Source organism: Mus caroli, unplaced genomic scaffold, assembly GCF_978045245.1.
Source record: "Mus caroli unplaced genomic scaffold, Mus_caroli_1 scaffold_3, whole genome shotgun sequence".
NCBI lineage: Eukaryota > Metazoa > Chordata > Mammalia > Rodentia > Muridae > Mus > Mus caroli.
The window spans coordinates 74,255,001-74,272,950 of record NW_028227258.1 but is presented as its reverse complement, the minus strand read 5'-3'; the positions used below and the strand labels follow the sequence as shown (position 1 = coordinate 74,272,950).

Here is a 17,950-nt window from a genome sequence, read left to right as displayed (position 1 = left end):
GCTGTGACCTACTCTCAGATGCAAAGCATGAAGAGGGTCACCACACTGCCCTCCTTCCCACAGACCAGGAAGAGCCATGGCAGCTGAGCCATGCCTTAGAGGACCTAGGACATAACTGGAAAAGCCATGGTGCACCTTAACACAGTGACTAAGACTCAGAGCAGTCAGAGAGATCCCCAGAGCCACTTGCCAGCCGGGCTGGAGCTCTGGTAGGTAGAGGGGCTAAAGATGAGGGAGATTTACCTTGGTTGGAGATTCCCTGCAGGTTGGCATGGGCTCTCCAGAATCCTCAGCAGAGGCAGCTCTGCTCTGGATGTCCATGATTTCTAGTTGCTGACCTGCCTTCGGTGTGTACGTGTGTCTAAGGTTTGGCCTTTGTTATGCAAGTTGGATACAGTACCCTCTCCAGAGTGCCCTCATCCTTTAAAGCAGAGCCCTGGCCTCTTGAAAACCAGACAAACACATGGAGATAGCATCAGAGAAGGCTGGGTCCTAGTTCCAAGCCCGCTCCCTCCGTCATTGTGCTAACTAACCCCCATCATCCTAAGGCTGTGCATGCTGACAGAGATGGCCTGGAGGATGCTGCTGGGACTCTCAGAGCACTGGCCCTAGCCAGGAGCTCAGTTCATCCCCCAATGGAGCCATGGTGTGATTCAGGCCAACATTCGTCCCTGTCTAGCCAGGGAATATGAACAGACTTAAGAACCCAAACGTTCCAAACACTTATGGAGTGATTTTCAAGGAACAGCACAGCAAGAGACTATGTTACTGGTCCAAGCTACCTCCCAGGGAGACAGGCTGCCTGTAGGAGACCTAGGTAGGTGCAGCCTCCTCCTCCTTGGCCTTGGCCTTCACAGGGTCCCTTGGCAACATCAGTTCTTGAATCATGACGTGTGTTGGACACTGTGGGTCAAAGCAGTTTTTCTGAAAGAAAGAAAAAAAAAGGTTGCCAGGATAAAGATTTGTCTCCAGGAGAGAACAATGCCCTGGACAGTTTTAGGGCTGTTGAACCGGGGAGGCAGTCCCAGCATTGCTAATTGCAGGAAACAAAGAACCGGGGCAAGGAGCCCTACCGCCAAGGATAGCCACAGCAGACCCAGGGGGGCCTTGGGTGAAGTCTTGGACTTGGAGACCTGAACCTGGTATTGCACAGCAGTGAGGAAGCCTTCCAGCCCCACCTCTGTGATTTGGTTTCCTAAGGGGAAGCACAGACAGTAGCATCTGACATCACTGGCAGCCTGCCTCCCCTCCACTTCCAAATTCAACAGGCAGAGCTGACTTAAACTAGCCCTCTTCCCTTTACCCTGCTGATGCCTCTCCCCCACCTAGCTATCTTATCCATGTCACTACTGCCCTGGATCACCTCTCTGACCCAGCACGTCCCCTCCAGCCCAGCTCCATCCCTGGCGCTGGAGTGTCACCCCCTAGCAGGGTGGAGCCCAGGCCATCAGTCCCCTGGTAAGGATGGGCAAGGCCAGCAAACATACGCAGGAGGTTGAGGTGCAAAAGGACCTTGTTCCCAGGCAGGAAGACCTTCCCATCCCGGTGTTCCACGGGCTCCAGGAGAGGGTTAACCATCTCTGTAGCTTCAACAACCAGCTGCTAAAGCAGAATACTAATTGCAGCAGAGGAGAGGGGAGCTGGTCAACGGGCCATTCATTCATTCATTCAACATACAGGCTTTGAGTGCTGGTTATAATTCAGGCTGTGTCCCAGGTGCTGGAGAAACAAAGATAAATAAGCCCATACCCTCAAAAAGTTCCTTGGTGTGGGGGAGCCAGAGAATTAAACAGGAATGTGATGTGGAGGGGGCCCTGAGAGCAGAGGACTGTGGGAGTGTAGACCTCAGAAGGCAGCCTGGGAGTGAAAAGTGAAGACATACACTCAGAGAGGGTGGGTTCCCCAGGCAAGGAATGTGGCAGGTGCAAAGGCTCTGGGGCTTCAGTCCACATGGGACTGGGGTTTAATAAGGATCTGTAAGTCTCCCATAATGAGAGTAGTCTGAAAACTGATGCCCCTGATGAGAAGGGGCAGTCTGCTTAAGACAAAGGCAAAGACTGTGGCATGGGAATTAAAAAGCCATCCTCCTTCCATCTAACTTGCTCTTCTGCCAGAACTGGTCTTGAGTGCCAGGAAAGACCCCCAAAGGACAAGACTTTCAATTCCAGGAGCACGTGACAAGGCCGCGGAGTCTCCTCGTGGAGAGAACCACTGAGATGGAGGAGAGAGTACTGGGTGCCAGGAAGTAGGTGACCCAGGAAGACCTCCTAAGGAAGGCTGCTGAAAGGGGAGATCCAGCAGCAGGCAAGGGTCTGGAGGAGGAGGGGGCCTGGAGCAATGTGGTGACTGGAAATGCCTTACGGAATGCCTAAGGGGCAAAAGCAACCCGTCCCTGTGCAGATGCCAGGTGTTCGAGGGCTGGTGTTGAGCTGTGGGCCTTTGAGAGCACAGCCTCAGTTGGGCAGCAGGTCCCTAGTGGGGCTTCCCCTAGACAAGGAGGTAAAGGGACCTGCCACATGGGAAGGGAAGCGGGGCGTTCTCAGTGTCACCTCCACAGTAAGTGCAGGTTAGTAGCACTCTGGTGTTGCCTCAGCAGTGAGAGCTGGGTGGCACATTCCCGAGCGCCACTTACTTCTGACTCCAGGAGGATGCTGCGCTTCTCTTTGGCCCCCATCTTCGTCGCTTTTCCCTTGCTCATCTTCTGCTCAGGGATGGTTACCTCTGGGACCAGAAGAGGAGCCAGAATGCACAGAGCAGACTCCCTGACACCACCCAAAGTCCCCAGAGAAAGGGGCTTGGTAAGGCAGATTCCCCAAACTCCCAGATTTGGGGAAAACATAGGGACAGCTATAATGAGCTCCCATCAGCAGACAAGTCCCTTTTCTGAGGACAGCCATGGAGGTCTAGTCCTACAAGATAAGGTAGTGAGTGAGCCACAATGTGTAGGCCAAGGGGAATGTCACTCATTGTAAACAAGGCCCAGAGAGAGTCTTGAAAGAACAGCTCCTGGCAGACAAAGCCAGGCTCCTACACCCTGCCCAAAGCTCTTCCTCCACGTGGGTGGGGAAGATTCCCATAGAGGGTTCTCACACTTACTCCCCTTGCCTGCCTTTGAGGCATCTTCTTTCTTAGGGGTTCCTTGTGTGGGTGACTGCCCAGAGCCCAGCTTCTCTTCCTTCTTGACAACTTCCTATGATGGATGCAAGAGGCATGATAATGGATATTCTGTCTCCCAGAGGGAAAATAGGCTTGGCCTGAGAGACATCTTCAAAGGCCATTCATTTGCCCTTCTTCCTACTGCCCTGTATATATACACCTTGGAAACTCCTCCCCTGCCCATTCCAGACCCAAGGCTTCCTTTCCCCACACACCTACCCCTGTCTTCTCCTTTTTCTTGCTTATGGTCTTAGGGGCTTTCAGTGACTGCATCTTTTCTTGCTTGTCCACCAAAGTGACATTGCTGATCCCCAACGTCTGAGACTTCTCACGTTCTGCTTTGGAGTCCCCGTATCGGGAGGAGGAAGGCTGTGCTTACAAATGGGAGGGTGTGGAGGAAGTAACTAGAGCCTTGCCCTTGCCTTTCCCCATTCCCCTTGCCTATCCATCAATTCAGGACAGAGTTGCTGTTGGCAAGAAAGAGCACAGCAATGGTAGAGAATGAGCTGGAGGCCCAGGCTCTCATAGAACAGGGAAATAGCTCACTTTGAATTTGGATTTAAATGTATTTATTTATTCTTGTATTTATTGCAATACTGGGGATCAGACCCAGGGCCTTGTGTGTGTTAGCTGAGTATTCTACTATTCTGTATCTCCAGCCCTTGGTTTTATTGGGCCAAGGTCTCACTCTGTAGCTCAGGCTGTCCTTGAACACGTGTTTCATCTGCCTCCTAGCTGACAAGGTTCATATCATGCCCAGCCAGCAGATTTTGTTGAACTAAGTGCTAGGCAGTATTCCAAATGTGTTATAGTAACTCATTTAATCATCTCAATTCTGTGATGAAAGTAACAGCTACCCTGCTTTAGTTGAGGAACGTGCAGCTCCAGGGTTAAGCAATGAGTTCATGATCAGAAGGAAACTGGTAATATGGCCTGGAGAATTTCGAGCCAGGTCTCAACAGCATCTTTTCTTTTAACTACACTCTAATTGTCAGAGTGGCTCTATAATTAGAGTTGGGTTTGGCAGACTCTAGGTCTGAAGAATCCAGAGGAGCAAGAGGATTTGGGAAATTTAAGAGTCCTGGGCAGCAAAGCAGTCGACCAGGAAAACAAACACAGCTGTCCTCACCGATCGAGACCGCTCCTGCGTTCCTTTCACCAGCAGCAGGCGCCGCCGCTCCACCACCTCCCTGTGGGTCAGCTCAAAGGGGCGCAGGACCTGAGGCAAGGCCAGCTTCCTGCATCAGACACCTGCTTCAGATCCCCTGCCCCACCCAGCGTGCCAACCCACCTCGGCCAGCTTCAGTGCTCCCTTGTCTTGAATGTGGTTGTGCGCTAGGGACAGCCAGAGGAGAGATCGGTTCAGCCTCAAGCCCTAGAGAACAGAGTGACTTGTAAGCCAAGGACAAGCTGGCGACCCCACACAGGAAGCGCCCCACCGCACGCACATCTGCAATGTAGCCCGCGCCCACGTCTCCGATGTGGTTGAATGCTAGGTTCAGTGAAACCAGGGTTCGGTTGCTGTTCTGCAGTGTGGACAGCGCCTGGCCCAGGAGATACGCCCCGTGGTCGTTGATGTTGTTGTTCCTCAGAGACAAGTGAACAATCCTGGAGCAGAGAGGGAGAACCTGTATTCCTGGGGCTCAGGGCCTCTTGGGGACGTGAGGGGTTCTAACCAGACTATGGATGGAGGGGCAAGAATCAGAGATGCCTGGGATAAAGAAAGTGAAGGGCTAAAGGTAACTGGGAAGTGGGGGGCAGGCCAAAACGGGAAAGTGAAGTCAAGGGGACTCACGTGCTGTCCAGTCCCATCAGCTTATTAAAGGACTGCTCTGGTATCGGGTTCCCCTCCAGAGATACCTTCCTGAGAGGGAGGAGGATCTGAGACCCTGGGAACACCACTGAGGCCACACAAGGAGGAGGGAAATAGAGTGAAGGATGGATATGCGGGCAGCATCTGAGCCTAAGGATATCCCCCAGTAGAAGAAATACATCTATGACAATTCCCCAGGCTAAAGTTCCAGAAGCCTGACCTGCAGTATAGTGGTTTCTAAGACGTCCTTGACTGGGCTCTACTTCTAGGTACCCAGGCCATGCTGGGTAATCCTGTCTATTGTGGTAGCTAGAACTAGTGACATTTGTCTATGTTGGGGGGGCAAGGGGTGGTGGTATTTTGGTTTGTTTTTCTCTGTGTAGCCCTAGCTGTCCTAGACCAGGCTGACCTCAAACTCAGAAATCTGCCTGCCTCAGCCTCTCAGTCTGGGGATTGAAAGTTGTGCATGTGTATGCACTAGTGACACTCTCAATGAACAGAATATGGCAAAATGATAGGCTGTCATTTCTGAGTTATGAGAACTGGTTTCCATCCTGGGTGCTCTCAGACACTCAGCTAGGTAATGGAAAGGCCCACTGGCACCACATAAGCCAGCTGAGAAGCAGAGTCCCTGCCTCAGCTTCCCCTGAAAGGGCAACAGTCCCAAGCAGAGCTTTCCTGCAGCCTCAAGCCTGAGTCAGAGGCAACAAGCTACTCAGAGGATCTCAGGGGAACTTTCAAGGGGATGATGGTTGGTTGGTTGGTTGGTTGGTTGGTTGGTTGGTTGGTTTGGTTTCAAGACAGGATCTTACTCCAGCCTCAACACCTCCTGCCTCAGCCTTTTCTGCACTACATGTTTAGACTCACGTATGTGTTGTCATGCTCCACTCTCCTGGTTGTTTTAAGCTACTACATACTTTGGTTACACAGCATCAAGGAAAAAAAAAGTCATCACAGGGCCCTCTATAAGGCAATAACATCTCTCCAGGCATAAGAAAATTGGAACCAAGGGGCAGAAATTTCTCTATTCAAACATTTCCGGTGCTATATATTGTTTCGTATAAACAATTCAAGTCATCTTCTGCTGCTGGAGCTTGTTCTTACATAATGAATTCACACAGTTCCTTTTCTGCTAGCTTGTTCCCCACTCCTAAAGCTATGGCACTGCTGTCAAGGAATACGTATCCGATTCACAGGAAGAAAGCCCACATGTACAGCCCAGAGAGGTACTTCTTGTGAAGCAAGAATTGGCTCTAGGATCCTGTGGGAGCCTGAAAAGGGGCAAACAGCAAAGCTGGCTTTGTCCTCTGTATAGCAAACTGTAACTGCTACTTTTTGTTTGATTGATTGGTTTGTTGTTTGGGTTTTTTTCTTGAGCATGTGTGTGTGTGTGTACACGTGCATGCGCACACGTTTTACAAGACAGAGTTTCTCTTTGTAGCCCTAGCCGTGGCTGTCCTGGAACTCACTCTGTAGGCCAGGCTGGGCTCAAACTCAGGGATCCTTCTGTTCTGCTCTCAAATGCTGGGATTAAAGGTGTGGGCCACCACTGCCCAGCTGTAGTGTTGTAGTCAGCTACCTTAACCTGTCTCTGCCTCCCACCCATCCCTGTGATTCCTACAGAGAGAGAAGAGAGGATGGGACTTCAAAGGGCTCTGTGGATACCGTGTGGACTAAAACAGTGGTTTCTCAGGTGGGAATCCTGCACCTAGCAGACATGGGCTGAGCCCCATTGCCACAGAGATGCCAGCCTAGGTCTAACTGTGCAGGCAACTGCTTCCCCCTCACACCCCAGCCAGGCCACTTAGGCACTGGGGTCCGACCACAACTGACCTGAGTGTGGAGGAACAAAGAGGCAAAAGGGCGATGAAGGTGGTCAGGGTCTTATCCGTCAGCCCGACCTTCCACAAGCTGGCATTAGAAACAGAAACAGCTGGACGCCATGTCCCACAGGAAGCCCCTTCCCACAGTCCCCCAGACACACCCTCCGTCCGCAGCAGAGCCCACTGCTGTCTCTTTTCCAGCCAGCCAGAGGCTGACCTCCCACAATGCCTCTCACTTGATGGCCTGCAGCTGGCTGAGGGAGGGCAGACATTTGGAGAAAATACCCAGAATCCGATCTTCAACTTTCCAACCTGAGGAGAGAAAGTCCAAAGTCATCTCAGGCCCGGAAAGAGCCTGACATGAACTGTGAGCCGTAGGGGGCCGTGATGCGCTGGGGTAATGAGTGGCGAGGGGGTGGGGGTGGGGGCGGCGGATCAGATCATCACCTCGAATGTAGATCTCCTTCACGGCCTTGCTGTCCTCCTGCTCCAGCTCCACTTGAATAGTAGGCCGAAAAAACACATACTTGCTCTCCAGGCTGCTCTGGCTGCAGGATGCCGACGGTCTTTGGTCATCTAGAAAACAGAGAGAAACATGAGAGCAACCTGCAGCTTCAGTGTGCCCCGCCCAGTGAGGAGGTTTGAGTGGACTGTGGCTCACCTAGGACAGGTTTTTCTGACGTGGAGGCGGAAGGGGCAGAGCTCTGTTGGACCCGTGGCCGGGTGACAACTTTGGGAAAGTCCATGTAGCCTGACCGTGTGCAGAGCTCAGCGAAGTCTGTCTCCAGGACCCCCGTGCACTGGTACTCCTCTGCAGGGTAGCAGGAAAGTGGGTCCCCGCCTGCAGCGCAGCGGTCACCTCCACCCTCACAGCAGCCTCAAGTGGAAGCTGCTTTGCTAAGACCAAAGCTGAAAATGCTGAAGGAGAGCAAGGGCTCACAGAAAGGGATCTACACCTACCTAGCCGGGTCGCTGACCTGTTTGACACTTCATTATACATATAGTCCTTGCTAGTCGGTGCCCTGACATTTGTAAACGTTTTGGAGCTTCTCGTTGTCTTGATAAGTTCTGTTAAGTCAGTCATGCCCACCACCTACCATCCTGAGACTGCAATAAGATTGCAAACCTGGTGTCTGACACCCCCAAGGGCCCCCTGCTCTTTTCAGTTTTCATCATGGTAGCCTAGGAAGGGTTCCTGGAAGTGGGGAGTCCCTGTCAAAGCTCCACAACAGTCCACAGGTGTCAGTTGTGCCTGGCCTTCTTTTTTTTTTTTTTTTTTTTTTTTTGGTTTTTCGAGACAGGGTTTCTCTGTGTAGCCCTGGCTGTCCTGGCACTCACTTTGTAGACCAGGCTGGCCTCGAACTCAGATGTGCCTGGCCTTCTACAATAAGTCTATGTAATGAGGGAGCCGGGCCCCAGGTCACCAAGAGCCGCATGACACAGAAAGCCTGAGAACTCTTTGGGGAAAAGGCAAGAGGCACTTGGCTCCTGTGGCCAGCTGTCCGTGGAAACTCAAGACACATGGGAAATGGTCAACCATTTAGTCAGATCTACTCACTTAACCCTTAGAAGGAGACTCGTGGAGGGTGGGTGGCCTCTGCAGCGCCCTCTGCATGCTCAGGCTGGCTCTTCTCAACTGGATGCACCCTTCACCCTTCTTAGCCTCACTCACCTCTCAAGAGCAGAGCCCCTCAAACTTTAACACCCATGGGAACCACCTGAAGAGTAGGCTCTCACGGTGGTTTTATTCCTACAAGACTGTCTCAAAGGAACTTATTTTTGTCCTCAGACCCATGCTAAATGGCCCCAGCCCACAGTTTGAGAAACCAGTCACCAGGACATACAATGGCAACTGTACAAGTCTCTGTGACCTCCACATTGCCCATACCCAGGGTCCCTGTGCAGTGGTCACTTGAGTTCTGGTCCCTGCATCTGCCAAAGCTGCTCGGGCCGGCCATCCTTGCTAGAGCCTTCTGCTTTGTGTTTCTTCAGAGTTCTGACCCATCTTAGAGTCTCAGGTTTGAACATCCCAGCACCCTGGCGGTTCCCAAAGCAGTCACCCTGCCACTTCTCATTCCTGCTGAGCCTCGAACCTGAAGGCCTGCCACTGGACGGCCCTTCTCCCAGCTTTCTTCCCACATCTCCACCCAGCTAGCATCCCAGGCTAGAAACCTGGGACTCAGTCATGCGGGGTGTCTCTCCATCCCCTCATACTTCACCGACCCCATCTCCCAGGAGCCTAGCACACCCTCTCAAACCTTCACTGTCCTGTGCCCATGATCACGGTCCCTGGACTGAGCTACTCAGAGTCACACTCACCTTTCTGCTGCCCCTATCTGTTTCCCATCTCCTCCATGCACAGCCAGCGTTTCTTTTTCTCTTTTACTCCCTTGGGTCACACAGTCTTGATGTATATACAGCCCGTATCCTATAAGGAACTTAGTGCCTTCTGCCTCAGTACCCCGAGTGCTGGGATCACAAGTATGTGTGTGGGCTTTCTGTGCCCAGTGAACCCCGGCCTATCTGTCTTCCCTATAAAAGATGCTTTTTCTCCAGTTCCTTATACCCTGCCTATCCCTGGGCACTAGCACTGACAGGAAAACGGCACCTGGCAAAAGGCAGACTGCCAGCGTCTTTTCCCAGTGTTTTATTTCCATTGCAAGGAAAACAGGGTCCTGGCCCTCTTTAATAACAAAAGCATCGAATTTGTATCAAGATGCCTTCTGATATATTCCCTTTTGTGCTTAATTGGTTCAAACTGAGTTCTGTCCCTTGCAACACGAGAAGCAATGGTCCTGTTTATCCAACTTTAATAGTTTTCTTTAAGCGTGCCAAAGCACAACTGTGACCATGGCCACAGGGAAGACACTCAAAAGTAACTGTTGTCTAAATGAATATCCATAGAGCTGTGTTCCTAAACCTTCCCACAGCCCCACGGGATCTTCTCGCCACTGCCTCAGCCTTCTTTGACCTATCTTGTCACATCTTACAGTGCACGTCAGCTTCCCCAGGCAATGTGTACTCTTTAAGACCAACCCCTGAGGAAGTGGGATGTGCTGATCCACATTTGATCTCGGAGGAGATAGGTAGACCTCTGAGTTCTGGGTCAGCCTAGTCTGTAGAGCAAGTTGCTGACCAGTTTTAATTTTAAAAAAGAAAAAAGAAAATGTTAAGTCCAATTAACTCAGCCCTGCCCTGCCAGCATACCCGGATTTTTTGGCTCGTCCTCACCCACCGGGGGCAGGGTGCTTGCTGTCTTATCTTTTGCAGCCCGATCCCCTTTCTTGGTTACTGCTCCGGATGACTTCTGGGCCCCAGGACGCGGAGTCCTGGGTGAGGTCCCTGTAGTACTTGGCTCACTTGACATAGTGGTGCTTTTGGACCCCTCGAGTGAGAGGCAAGATGAAACGGGACTCTGTGGGCCTCACCCCGAGGATCTCCACTCAGCCAAGCAACTGCGCGACTGCCCTCTCCAGGGCAACCCAGCCTGATTGGGTGGGGCTGTGGCCGGAGCAACCGGCAAAAAGTGCACGTGGAGGCCCCTGACCCCGCCCCCGCCAGAGCCAGTGGGCGTGGCTAGGCGTAGGGCGTAGATGCGTGGATTCTAGGGCAGTGCAGCTAGGGCCCTAATGGTCTGTATTCTCTGTACTCGCAGAGGAGGTTGTGGGGGAAGAGAACAACGCACTGAGCCAGAAGGTTGTAGGGGAGAGAGAGTGCCTTGTGAAGGGCCCAAGTGGTAAGAGCTCAGGCTATGCTGAGTTCTCTGCCAGCTCTCCTCAGCTTCCTGGAGGTCTGGAGGCTTGTCTTCTGGTTTGATCTAGGAGGTCCCATCTTTACCATTTCGCCATCCCGGGCCCCTTTGAGTTGCTTGGCTCCTCATTCAGTACCACCGCAGCATGGATGCTGCTCTCTGCTGAGACTCTATCTCTGAGGAGACCTCCAAACTAGGCTCTAGGGGACATTGGGGACACGGTATTGCTGGTACTTTGATTCAGCCACTCAGCTTTTAGAGGAACATTTATTGAGTGACTACCCTGTGCCAAGGAAACCAATAGTGAGTGAGCCTAAACACCGGGAGTCCTGCATCAGAGTGCTGGCGATCAGCCTCTCCACTAGGGGAAGGCAGACGCTAATCTAGCAACAGGGGAAACCACATCAGAGTGCAGCTTGAGCTGTGCATGTGACCCCGAGCCTTTAAACCCAGCACTCAAGAGGCAGAGGCAGGCAGAGCTCTGAGTTCCAGGCCAGCCAGGACTACATAGTGAGACAGAGTCTCAAAAACAAAACAAAATGCAACAATCCCATCTTCTTGCCTGGCACCACTTCTGCCTTCTGTGGGTACGTGGAGAAGAGAGTAGCTATGAAGCAGACATGGGGTGGGTGTTCTGTGGAATATGTGAAGGGAAAGCAGGACTCAAGGGGTAACTAAGGAAGGCTGAACTTAGATGTGCCAATTCCTGGGGTGGGAAGCAGGGTGGCAGTCAGCCTTCATTCTGGGAAAGAGTGAACGAGACGGGAAAGGGAGACTGCAGGACCGTCAAGGCACGGAGAGTTTGACTATCATAGTCCAAGGCGTACCAGGAGGACAAACACCAGAGTCGGGGAGCAATCCTCTGAGCAAAGACATGGAGGATTACTGGGTGAAGGGCAGGCAGGTAGTTAGGGCCTGCTGCTGGTAGAGCTTTAACTAGTTAAACTTGGAAGTTGACTACTAGTTAAGATGGAAAGTGCAGAAGGCAGAACCTGTACCTGACTCCCTCTAAAGCCAACTAGAAACACACACAGCCTGCCTGAGCATACACACAGAAAAGGTACCCAACACATCTTAAAAAACACACACAGCCTGCCTGAGCACACACACAGAAAAGGTACCCAACACATCTTAAAAAACACACACAGCCTGCCTGAGCATACACACAGAAAAGGTACCAAACACATCTTAAAAAACACACACAGCCTGCCTGAGCACACACACAGAAAAGGTACCCAACACATCTTAAAAAACACACACAGCCTGCCTGAGCATACACACAGAAAAGGTACCCAACACATCTTAAAAAAAAAAAATCAATCTAAAATCACACTTGTACAACAACATTCTGCCCACCAGCTTATGTCCACAGGGACTTGAGCAGTGGGTTGGAAAAGAGGGTTAGACACTTTGCCATCTAGTGTCTCCCTCGGTGGAAGCACAGGGCCACAGTCAGTCTCTGTTCACGTCACCAAGTGTTTCTGTTCGTGGCCTGCTGGTCCAGTCCCTGCTCCTGGCAGGGTATATAGGCACTCTCCCATACCATGCCACGGCTCTTCAGCGGTCCTGGCGCCGGGATGGAGGGGATGGAGGATGCCGTACTGGAGGCAAGTCATAGTGTCCAGGGATATGGCTATTCTTGGGGGAGTCGTAGTGACCGGGAGGCAGGCCTGGAGGAAGCGGGGGCGTGGAGGCCAAAGACTCTTCATCTGAAAACAGAGAGGACAAGATGAGGTGACTCCTCAGCTGCCCCTGGCTGCTCCTACTGCAGCCTCTTCCTACCCACAGAGAAGTGAACGGCAATGGGCAATGAGTGTGGGTTAGCTGGGTCAAACACCAGGATGTATGACTAGGCAAGGCCCTCTGCTCAACTACCTAACCTGCCCACCTCAAACAATATGAAGACACTGTCTCCCAACTTGTGTGTGTGTGTGTGTGTCTGTCTGTCTGTCTCTCTCTCTCTCTCTCTCTCTCTCTCTCTCTCTTTCTCTCTCTCTCTCTGTCTCTGTGTGTGTGTCTGTCTGTCTGTCTGTCTCTGTGTGTGTGTGTCTATCTCTGTCTTTCTGTCTCTGTGTGTGTCTGTCTGTCTCTCTGTGTGTCTGTCTGTCTGTCTGTCTCTCTCTCTCTCTCTCTCTCTCTCTCTCTCTCTCTCTCTCTCTCTCTCTCTCTGGTACGATTCAAGCACCATCTCAAACACTCAACCTTCAGAGGAGGAACAGGCTCGGAGGAAGAGGGCAGTTCTCCCAATACCACGCCTGCTTTGAGACCACACCACCCAAAGGCCATGGCCCTGCCCTATCACGCCACTGTCTGCTTCTCTCCCCTCCCCTCCTCGTGAGCCAGTACCCTGTAGCCCCCCTCCCCCCAGGGGGGACATAGAAGACTCACTATGGCTCAAGGGGCTGGGCTGCTCATAGGTGCCGCTGTCCCTCTGTGGCTGCAGTTGCCGCTGCTGCCTATCCCGGAGATGAAGAGACTGCCTGGGAGGGGACACTGATGGAGGTCCTTTCATCTCCACATAGCCGCTTTCTCGGGGTTCCCCAGGCAGGCTGGGCAGGTCTCGGATGGTAGCATAGGGGTTCTCACTGCTCAGGGACATAACGCTTGCCCCTAGTCCCTCTTCAGAGATGGGACCTAAGGGATCAAGGAAGAAAATCAGGCTCCTTGGAGGCCCTGGAGGCCCTGGCTTCCCTTCCCCTCCATGCCTCTTCACTCATACCTTTATGACAGAATGGTCCTGGGCCATTCCTGTGGCTATAGCTATAGCTATAGCTTCGGTCCAGGTGGCTGGCGCCTGGGGGAAGGTAAGTAGAAATCAGACCTGTGGCCTTCCCAAGCCTCCTCTGGAAGCAGGCTCTTCCCCCACCCTGACCCCACCAAGCCGATCCAGCAGGTGACACTGCTCCGCCTCGGGCCTCCAAGCACCTACCTCTGTCATGGGGCTCCCGGCGGTGCTTCCAGTCAGCGGGCAGTGTGGCGTGGTTCTCACGCCCGTGGGCTCTGCTTGGCCGCTCAGGGGCCTGAGAGCTGACAAAGAGCTGACTGCCTGGGACCTGTGGGGAGCACAAGCACGGGTGAGGCTTTCCTGAGAGATACATCTTATCCACAGAGCACACCCCCTCAGTGCACTGACCTTGTTAGGGGGCGGGGGGTTAGGAGAACACTGAGACAGTGTGTGGTAGCTGGGGTTGGAGTAGTAGTGACTGTAGCTTGGAGAGACATCTGCAGGACAAACACGGGCGCCAGGTAGACAGGAGGAGGCCAGGGCAACAGCAGTTTGCCCCTCCTTGATGCCCTCCACTCTTCCACCCCACATCCCATGGTGGGGGGCATATCCAGCAGTCCCCTACTGCCCAGCCATCACTTAAAGTCCCACACCAGCTCACCTGGCATGACGTAATCAGAGCCATCCAGCCGCCCAGTGCTGTAAGCCACTGCCAAGTGCTCATGTTCCTTGCCCTTTTGCCACTGGCGGTAGCCAATGAACAGTGCTATCAGGGCCACCACGAGGGTCCCCAGTACTGCAATGCCAATCACTGCACCCAGTGAGTTATGGGTCATGGGAGAGGTCGGCATTATGGTGAAGGACTCCTGGCTTCCTGTGAGAGGGGGAGTGGGCACTGAGACAGGCACCTTTGTTCGTTCTGCCAGTGAACTTGAGTGAATTGTAAGGAAGACAGAGAAGGTAATGAGGGCGCCCTGGGTTCCAGAGCCTAGAGGAAAACGAGGGTCAAATGGGGGGAAGGACTCACCCATTTTGCAGTGTGCACCACTGTGTCCTGGGGGACAGACACAATCCCCAGTCTCTGGGTGGCACATCTCTCCAAGATCACACTGGCATAGCTGGGAGCAGTTGACACCAAACATTCTTGGTGGGCAGCCTAAAGACAGCCAAGAAGGCAAGTAGGGGTCATGGAGCCAGCAAGCTGTAGCATCCTCTCAGATAAGGGCTGTGGTGGATACCAGAGAGTCTGTGTTCCATTGGTACCTTCCAAGCAGTTGGGTCCAGTCCAGCCTGGCGTGCAGATACAGCTCCCATCCTGGGGGTGGCAGGTCCCACCATGATGACACTGGCAGAGTTGGGAGCATTTGAGTCCCCAGTGGCCTGGGGGACATGCTACAGGAGACAAGGGGCTATCAGGCAAGACCTGGCCATTCCCTCAGTACCTCTGAAGTTTTCAGCCTGGCCACCTCTTAGGGAGACGAAGGCTCCGAGGGGTATTTCCATCGTCATGACTCTAATGTCCATCTCCAGCTAGCTGACCCACTACCCACCTGACATCTGCCCTTGACTCTGAGGAGATAATGTACCCAGTGCTAGGGAACTGGACCTTCCCAACTGCCCCTGGAGGGCTTAGTGCTGGGCTTGTTTTGTTTTTTTTTTGTTTTGTTTTTTGTTTTTGGTTTTGTTTTTCCTGTTTTCAAACCTCTGCCTCTTGCCTGGGTGCTGGGATTACAGACATGTTTAACACACCCAGCCTATTGCATTATCTCTGTGTGTGAACTTAGCAAATAACCCAACAGTAAATGCTACTGAGTTCTATGGGAAAAAAACCCAAAACCTTCAGCAAGATCCCTTCCTTTATGCCTTGCCTCCCGGCAGTGCAGTTAGCTCTCTCTGGGCAGCAGCATCCCACTCCCTTCAAAGCATGCTTCACCTGCTGCCTAAGGCCAGTCACTTTGCTATCATAGAGTTATGTGGAAGAGGACACATAATAATACGAGAAAGCTAGAAAGCGGGGCTGGAGAGGTGGCTCATTGGTTAAGGGCACTGACTGCTCTTCCAAAGGTCCCGAGTTCAATTCCCAGCAACCACATGGTGGCTCACAAGATCTGACACCCGGGCTGGTGAGATGGCTCAGTGGGTAAGAGCACCCGACTGCTCTTCCGAAGGTCCAGAGTTCAAATCCCAGCAACCACATGGTGGCTCACAACCACCCACAACGAGATCTGGCACCCTCTTCTGGAGAGTCTGAAGACAGCTACAGTGTACTTACATATAATAAATAAATAAATCTTTAAAAAAAAAAAAAAGATCTGACACCCTCTTCTGGAGTGTCTGAACACAGCTACAGTATACTCACATATAATAAATAAATAAATAAATCTTAAAAAAAAAAGAAAGCTAGAAAGCAGCCACGCTAGGGAGGAGAAGGACCCACGTTCCAGGCCACAGCCCCACACCCACGCTGGCAAACAGACTGGCCTCAGCAAGTTATGGAGAGGAATGGACATGTGGGTGGGAGGAAGACATACTGGAGGCAGGAGGGGAAGTGGGATTGGATCAAGACACATAGTATATGTGTATGAAATTTCCAAAGAATAATAGTTTAAAATGATATTTTTTTTAAAAAGAAGAGGAAATATCTCCAAGGGGGGTTTGCTATTTCATAAGTAGCCTGCTCTTTCTAGCTTCCCCATGCTGAAGGGCAGGCAATCTTCCCACTAACACCAGTACCCAGCCTGCAGGTGATGGAAGGATCCCCCCTATGTTACAGATAATTGAGGGAGGGAGGCTCTCTGCCCAGGGCCAGGAGAGGAGCCGGAGTGCAGCGACCCAAGCAGTGGGCACACTGCCCCACACAAGCTGCTACGCACCCTCGGAGCAGTCAGGGCCTGTCCAGCCCGCCAGGCAGGAGCAGGTCCCGTCCGATGGGTGGCAGGAAGAATGGTTGTTACACTTGCACTGCACACAGCGTTTGCCATAGCGACCAGGCGGACAGGCTGAGGAAAGGGACACATGGTGACCAGGGGGCCATTGACCAGGGCTGACCTGCCCCTTCCCACTGGAATAACCACCCTGGAGATGGGAGTTGGGGGCCAAACCCATGGGGTGGAGGGGGGCTCCCAAATCTGAACCGCTAACAGAAGGGGCTGGGGTCTAGCGAGCCTCACGCCTCTGGCAGGAGGGGCCTCGGAACCCTGGTGCGCACACGCAGTTGCCGTTCTCAGACACACAAGTACCACCATTCTTGCAGGTACAGGTGTTACTGCAGTTGGCTCCCCAAAAGCCCTCCGGGCAAGGCAGGTGGCAGCGTGTGCCTGTAGAGGACAACCAAGGGTCATCTCCTGTGGCGTGCAAGTCCACAGCAGACCTGGGGCCTAGACAGCCCAGAATACTCACCCATCCAACCAGCCTGACATCGGCACTGTCCACGAACAGGGTCACAGCCATCAGAGTGGTCACAGTCACAGACACTGGCACAGCCTTCACCAAACTGTCCCTTCTTGGAGAGCGAAAGGAGGGGAGGACAGGCTAGTCAGATTGTGAGTGCTGTGTTTGCCCTCCCTCCCCTCCCCCCCAGGCAGCCGGGCTGTGCACTTACTGGGCAAGGAAGCTGGCAGTGAGCACCATGCCACCCAGGGGTGCAAGTACAGGCTCCGGTTTGGGGGCTGCAGACTCCATCGTGGGCACACTGGCAACTGGCATTGCAACTAAAGCCCCAGGTGCCAGGGGGACAGGGCACAGAGCAGTTACCACGCTGCCAACCTGGAGAGGGTAAGCAGGTACACACTGTGAGCTGGGCATGAGAAAAGCTCACAAACACTAGATGCTAAACACACTCAGCAGCTGAATTCAAAGATTCTCACTGATGCAATCGATGTTCAATCGCCTCAGCCTCCTATGGCTTCTACCCCACCCTCTCTGCCAGCCCACCTGAGCATCCTGTGTCCTCCATCCTACCTGGGCCTTCTGTTTCTTCCACTTCACCTGGACCTCCAGTCTCTTCTTCCCTATCTGAGCTTCCATAATCTCTTTGACCCCCACCTGACTCTCCAGTGTCTTCTAACCCACTTGACCCTCCTGTCTCTTCTACCCTACCTGAGCTGCCTCTGTTCCCTCCATCCCACCTGGGCCTCCTCTGTCTCTCTTACAAAATGGAGGAGTCGGGCAACAAAGCCAAGCCCATAGTGGTGGCCCCACCAGACCATCTGTGGGATAATGGGAAGAAACAGGGGCTGAAAACTTGAGGCTTGGTTAAGTCTGATACCACTGGATCTGAAGTCAGCTTAAGGGTTGCCAATATGTCACAGGGATAGACCTCCCTAGCACTGGCATGGTATGTTTCCACAGAACTGAGGGTGAGAGATGATCACCACAGAGACTTCTAGTCTGCACCATTTAGGGACAAGTATGACATTTGTAGTTAAAGGAAGATGTTCTGGGGGGCTGGAGCAATGACTCAACGGTTACAAGCACTGACTGCTCTTCCAGAGGTCCTGAGTACAATTCCCAGCAACCACATGGTGGCTCACAACCATCTGTAATGAGATCTGATGCCTTCTTTTGGTGTGTCTAAAGATGGATGCAGTGTTCTTGTATACATAAAATAATTCTGGAAAGAAAGAAAGAAAGAGAGAGAGAAAGAAAGAAAGAAAGAAAGAAAGAAAGAAAGAAAGAAAGAA

The 17,950-nt window shown here is 52.6% G+C and overlaps 2 protein-coding genes across 4 annotated transcripts in view; both read right to left on the bottom strand.

Annotated features, from left to right (window-relative positions):
• Nucleotides 1-785: 785 nt before the first annotated feature.
• On the bottom strand, nucleotides 786-11,754 carry Lrrc71 (leucine rich repeat containing 71). Of its 3 annotated transcripts, XM_021157296.3 has the most exons (16): nucleotides 10,000-11,754; nucleotides 7,454-7,603; nucleotides 7,240-7,368; nucleotides 7,029-7,104; nucleotides 6,803-6,880; nucleotides 4,952-5,020; nucleotides 4,605-4,764; nucleotides 4,448-4,531; nucleotides 4,286-4,375; nucleotides 3,376-3,525; nucleotides 3,097-3,190; nucleotides 2,633-2,721; nucleotides 1,678-1,719; nucleotides 1,488-1,599; nucleotides 1,074-1,195; nucleotides 786-924 (listed from the first exon to the last, which is right to left on the bottom strand). In XM_021157296.3, exons 1-16 carry the CDS (start codon nucleotides 10,157-10,159, stop codon nucleotides 814-816), a joined length of 1,716 nt encoding a protein of 571 aa, XP_021012955.2. In that variant the 5' UTR covers nucleotides 10,160-11,754; the 3' UTR covers nucleotides 786-813. The 3 variants fall into 3 exon arrangements, with proteins under 3 accessions (XP_021012955.2, XP_021012951.1, XP_085691910.1); XM_021157292.3 differs by lacking the exon at nucleotides 1,678-1,719 and having other exon boundaries at nucleotides 1,488-1,602; XM_085835784.1 differs by lacking the exon at nucleotides 1,678-1,719.
• An 89-nt stretch (nucleotides 11,755-11,843) lies between these two features.
• Pear1 (platelet endothelial aggregation receptor 1) overlaps nucleotides 11,844-17,950 on the bottom strand; it is a 19,407-nt gene continuing 13,300 nt past the window's right edge. Inside the window, 12 exon segments of the mRNA XM_029475556.2 lie at nucleotides 11,844-12,252; nucleotides 12,932-13,177; nucleotides 13,263-13,337; nucleotides 13,473-13,596; nucleotides 13,677-13,765; nucleotides 13,930-14,142; nucleotides 14,296-14,424; nucleotides 14,532-14,660; nucleotides 16,142-16,267; nucleotides 16,439-16,585; nucleotides 16,668-16,770; nucleotides 16,870-17,033. Coding sequence (XP_029331416.1) covers nucleotides 12,101-12,252; nucleotides 12,932-13,177; nucleotides 13,263-13,337; nucleotides 13,473-13,596; nucleotides 13,677-13,765; nucleotides 13,930-14,142; nucleotides 14,296-14,424; nucleotides 14,532-14,660; nucleotides 16,142-16,267; nucleotides 16,439-16,585; nucleotides 16,668-16,770; nucleotides 16,870-17,033 — 1,697 coding nt within the window. The 3' untranslated portion in view covers nucleotides 11,844-12,100.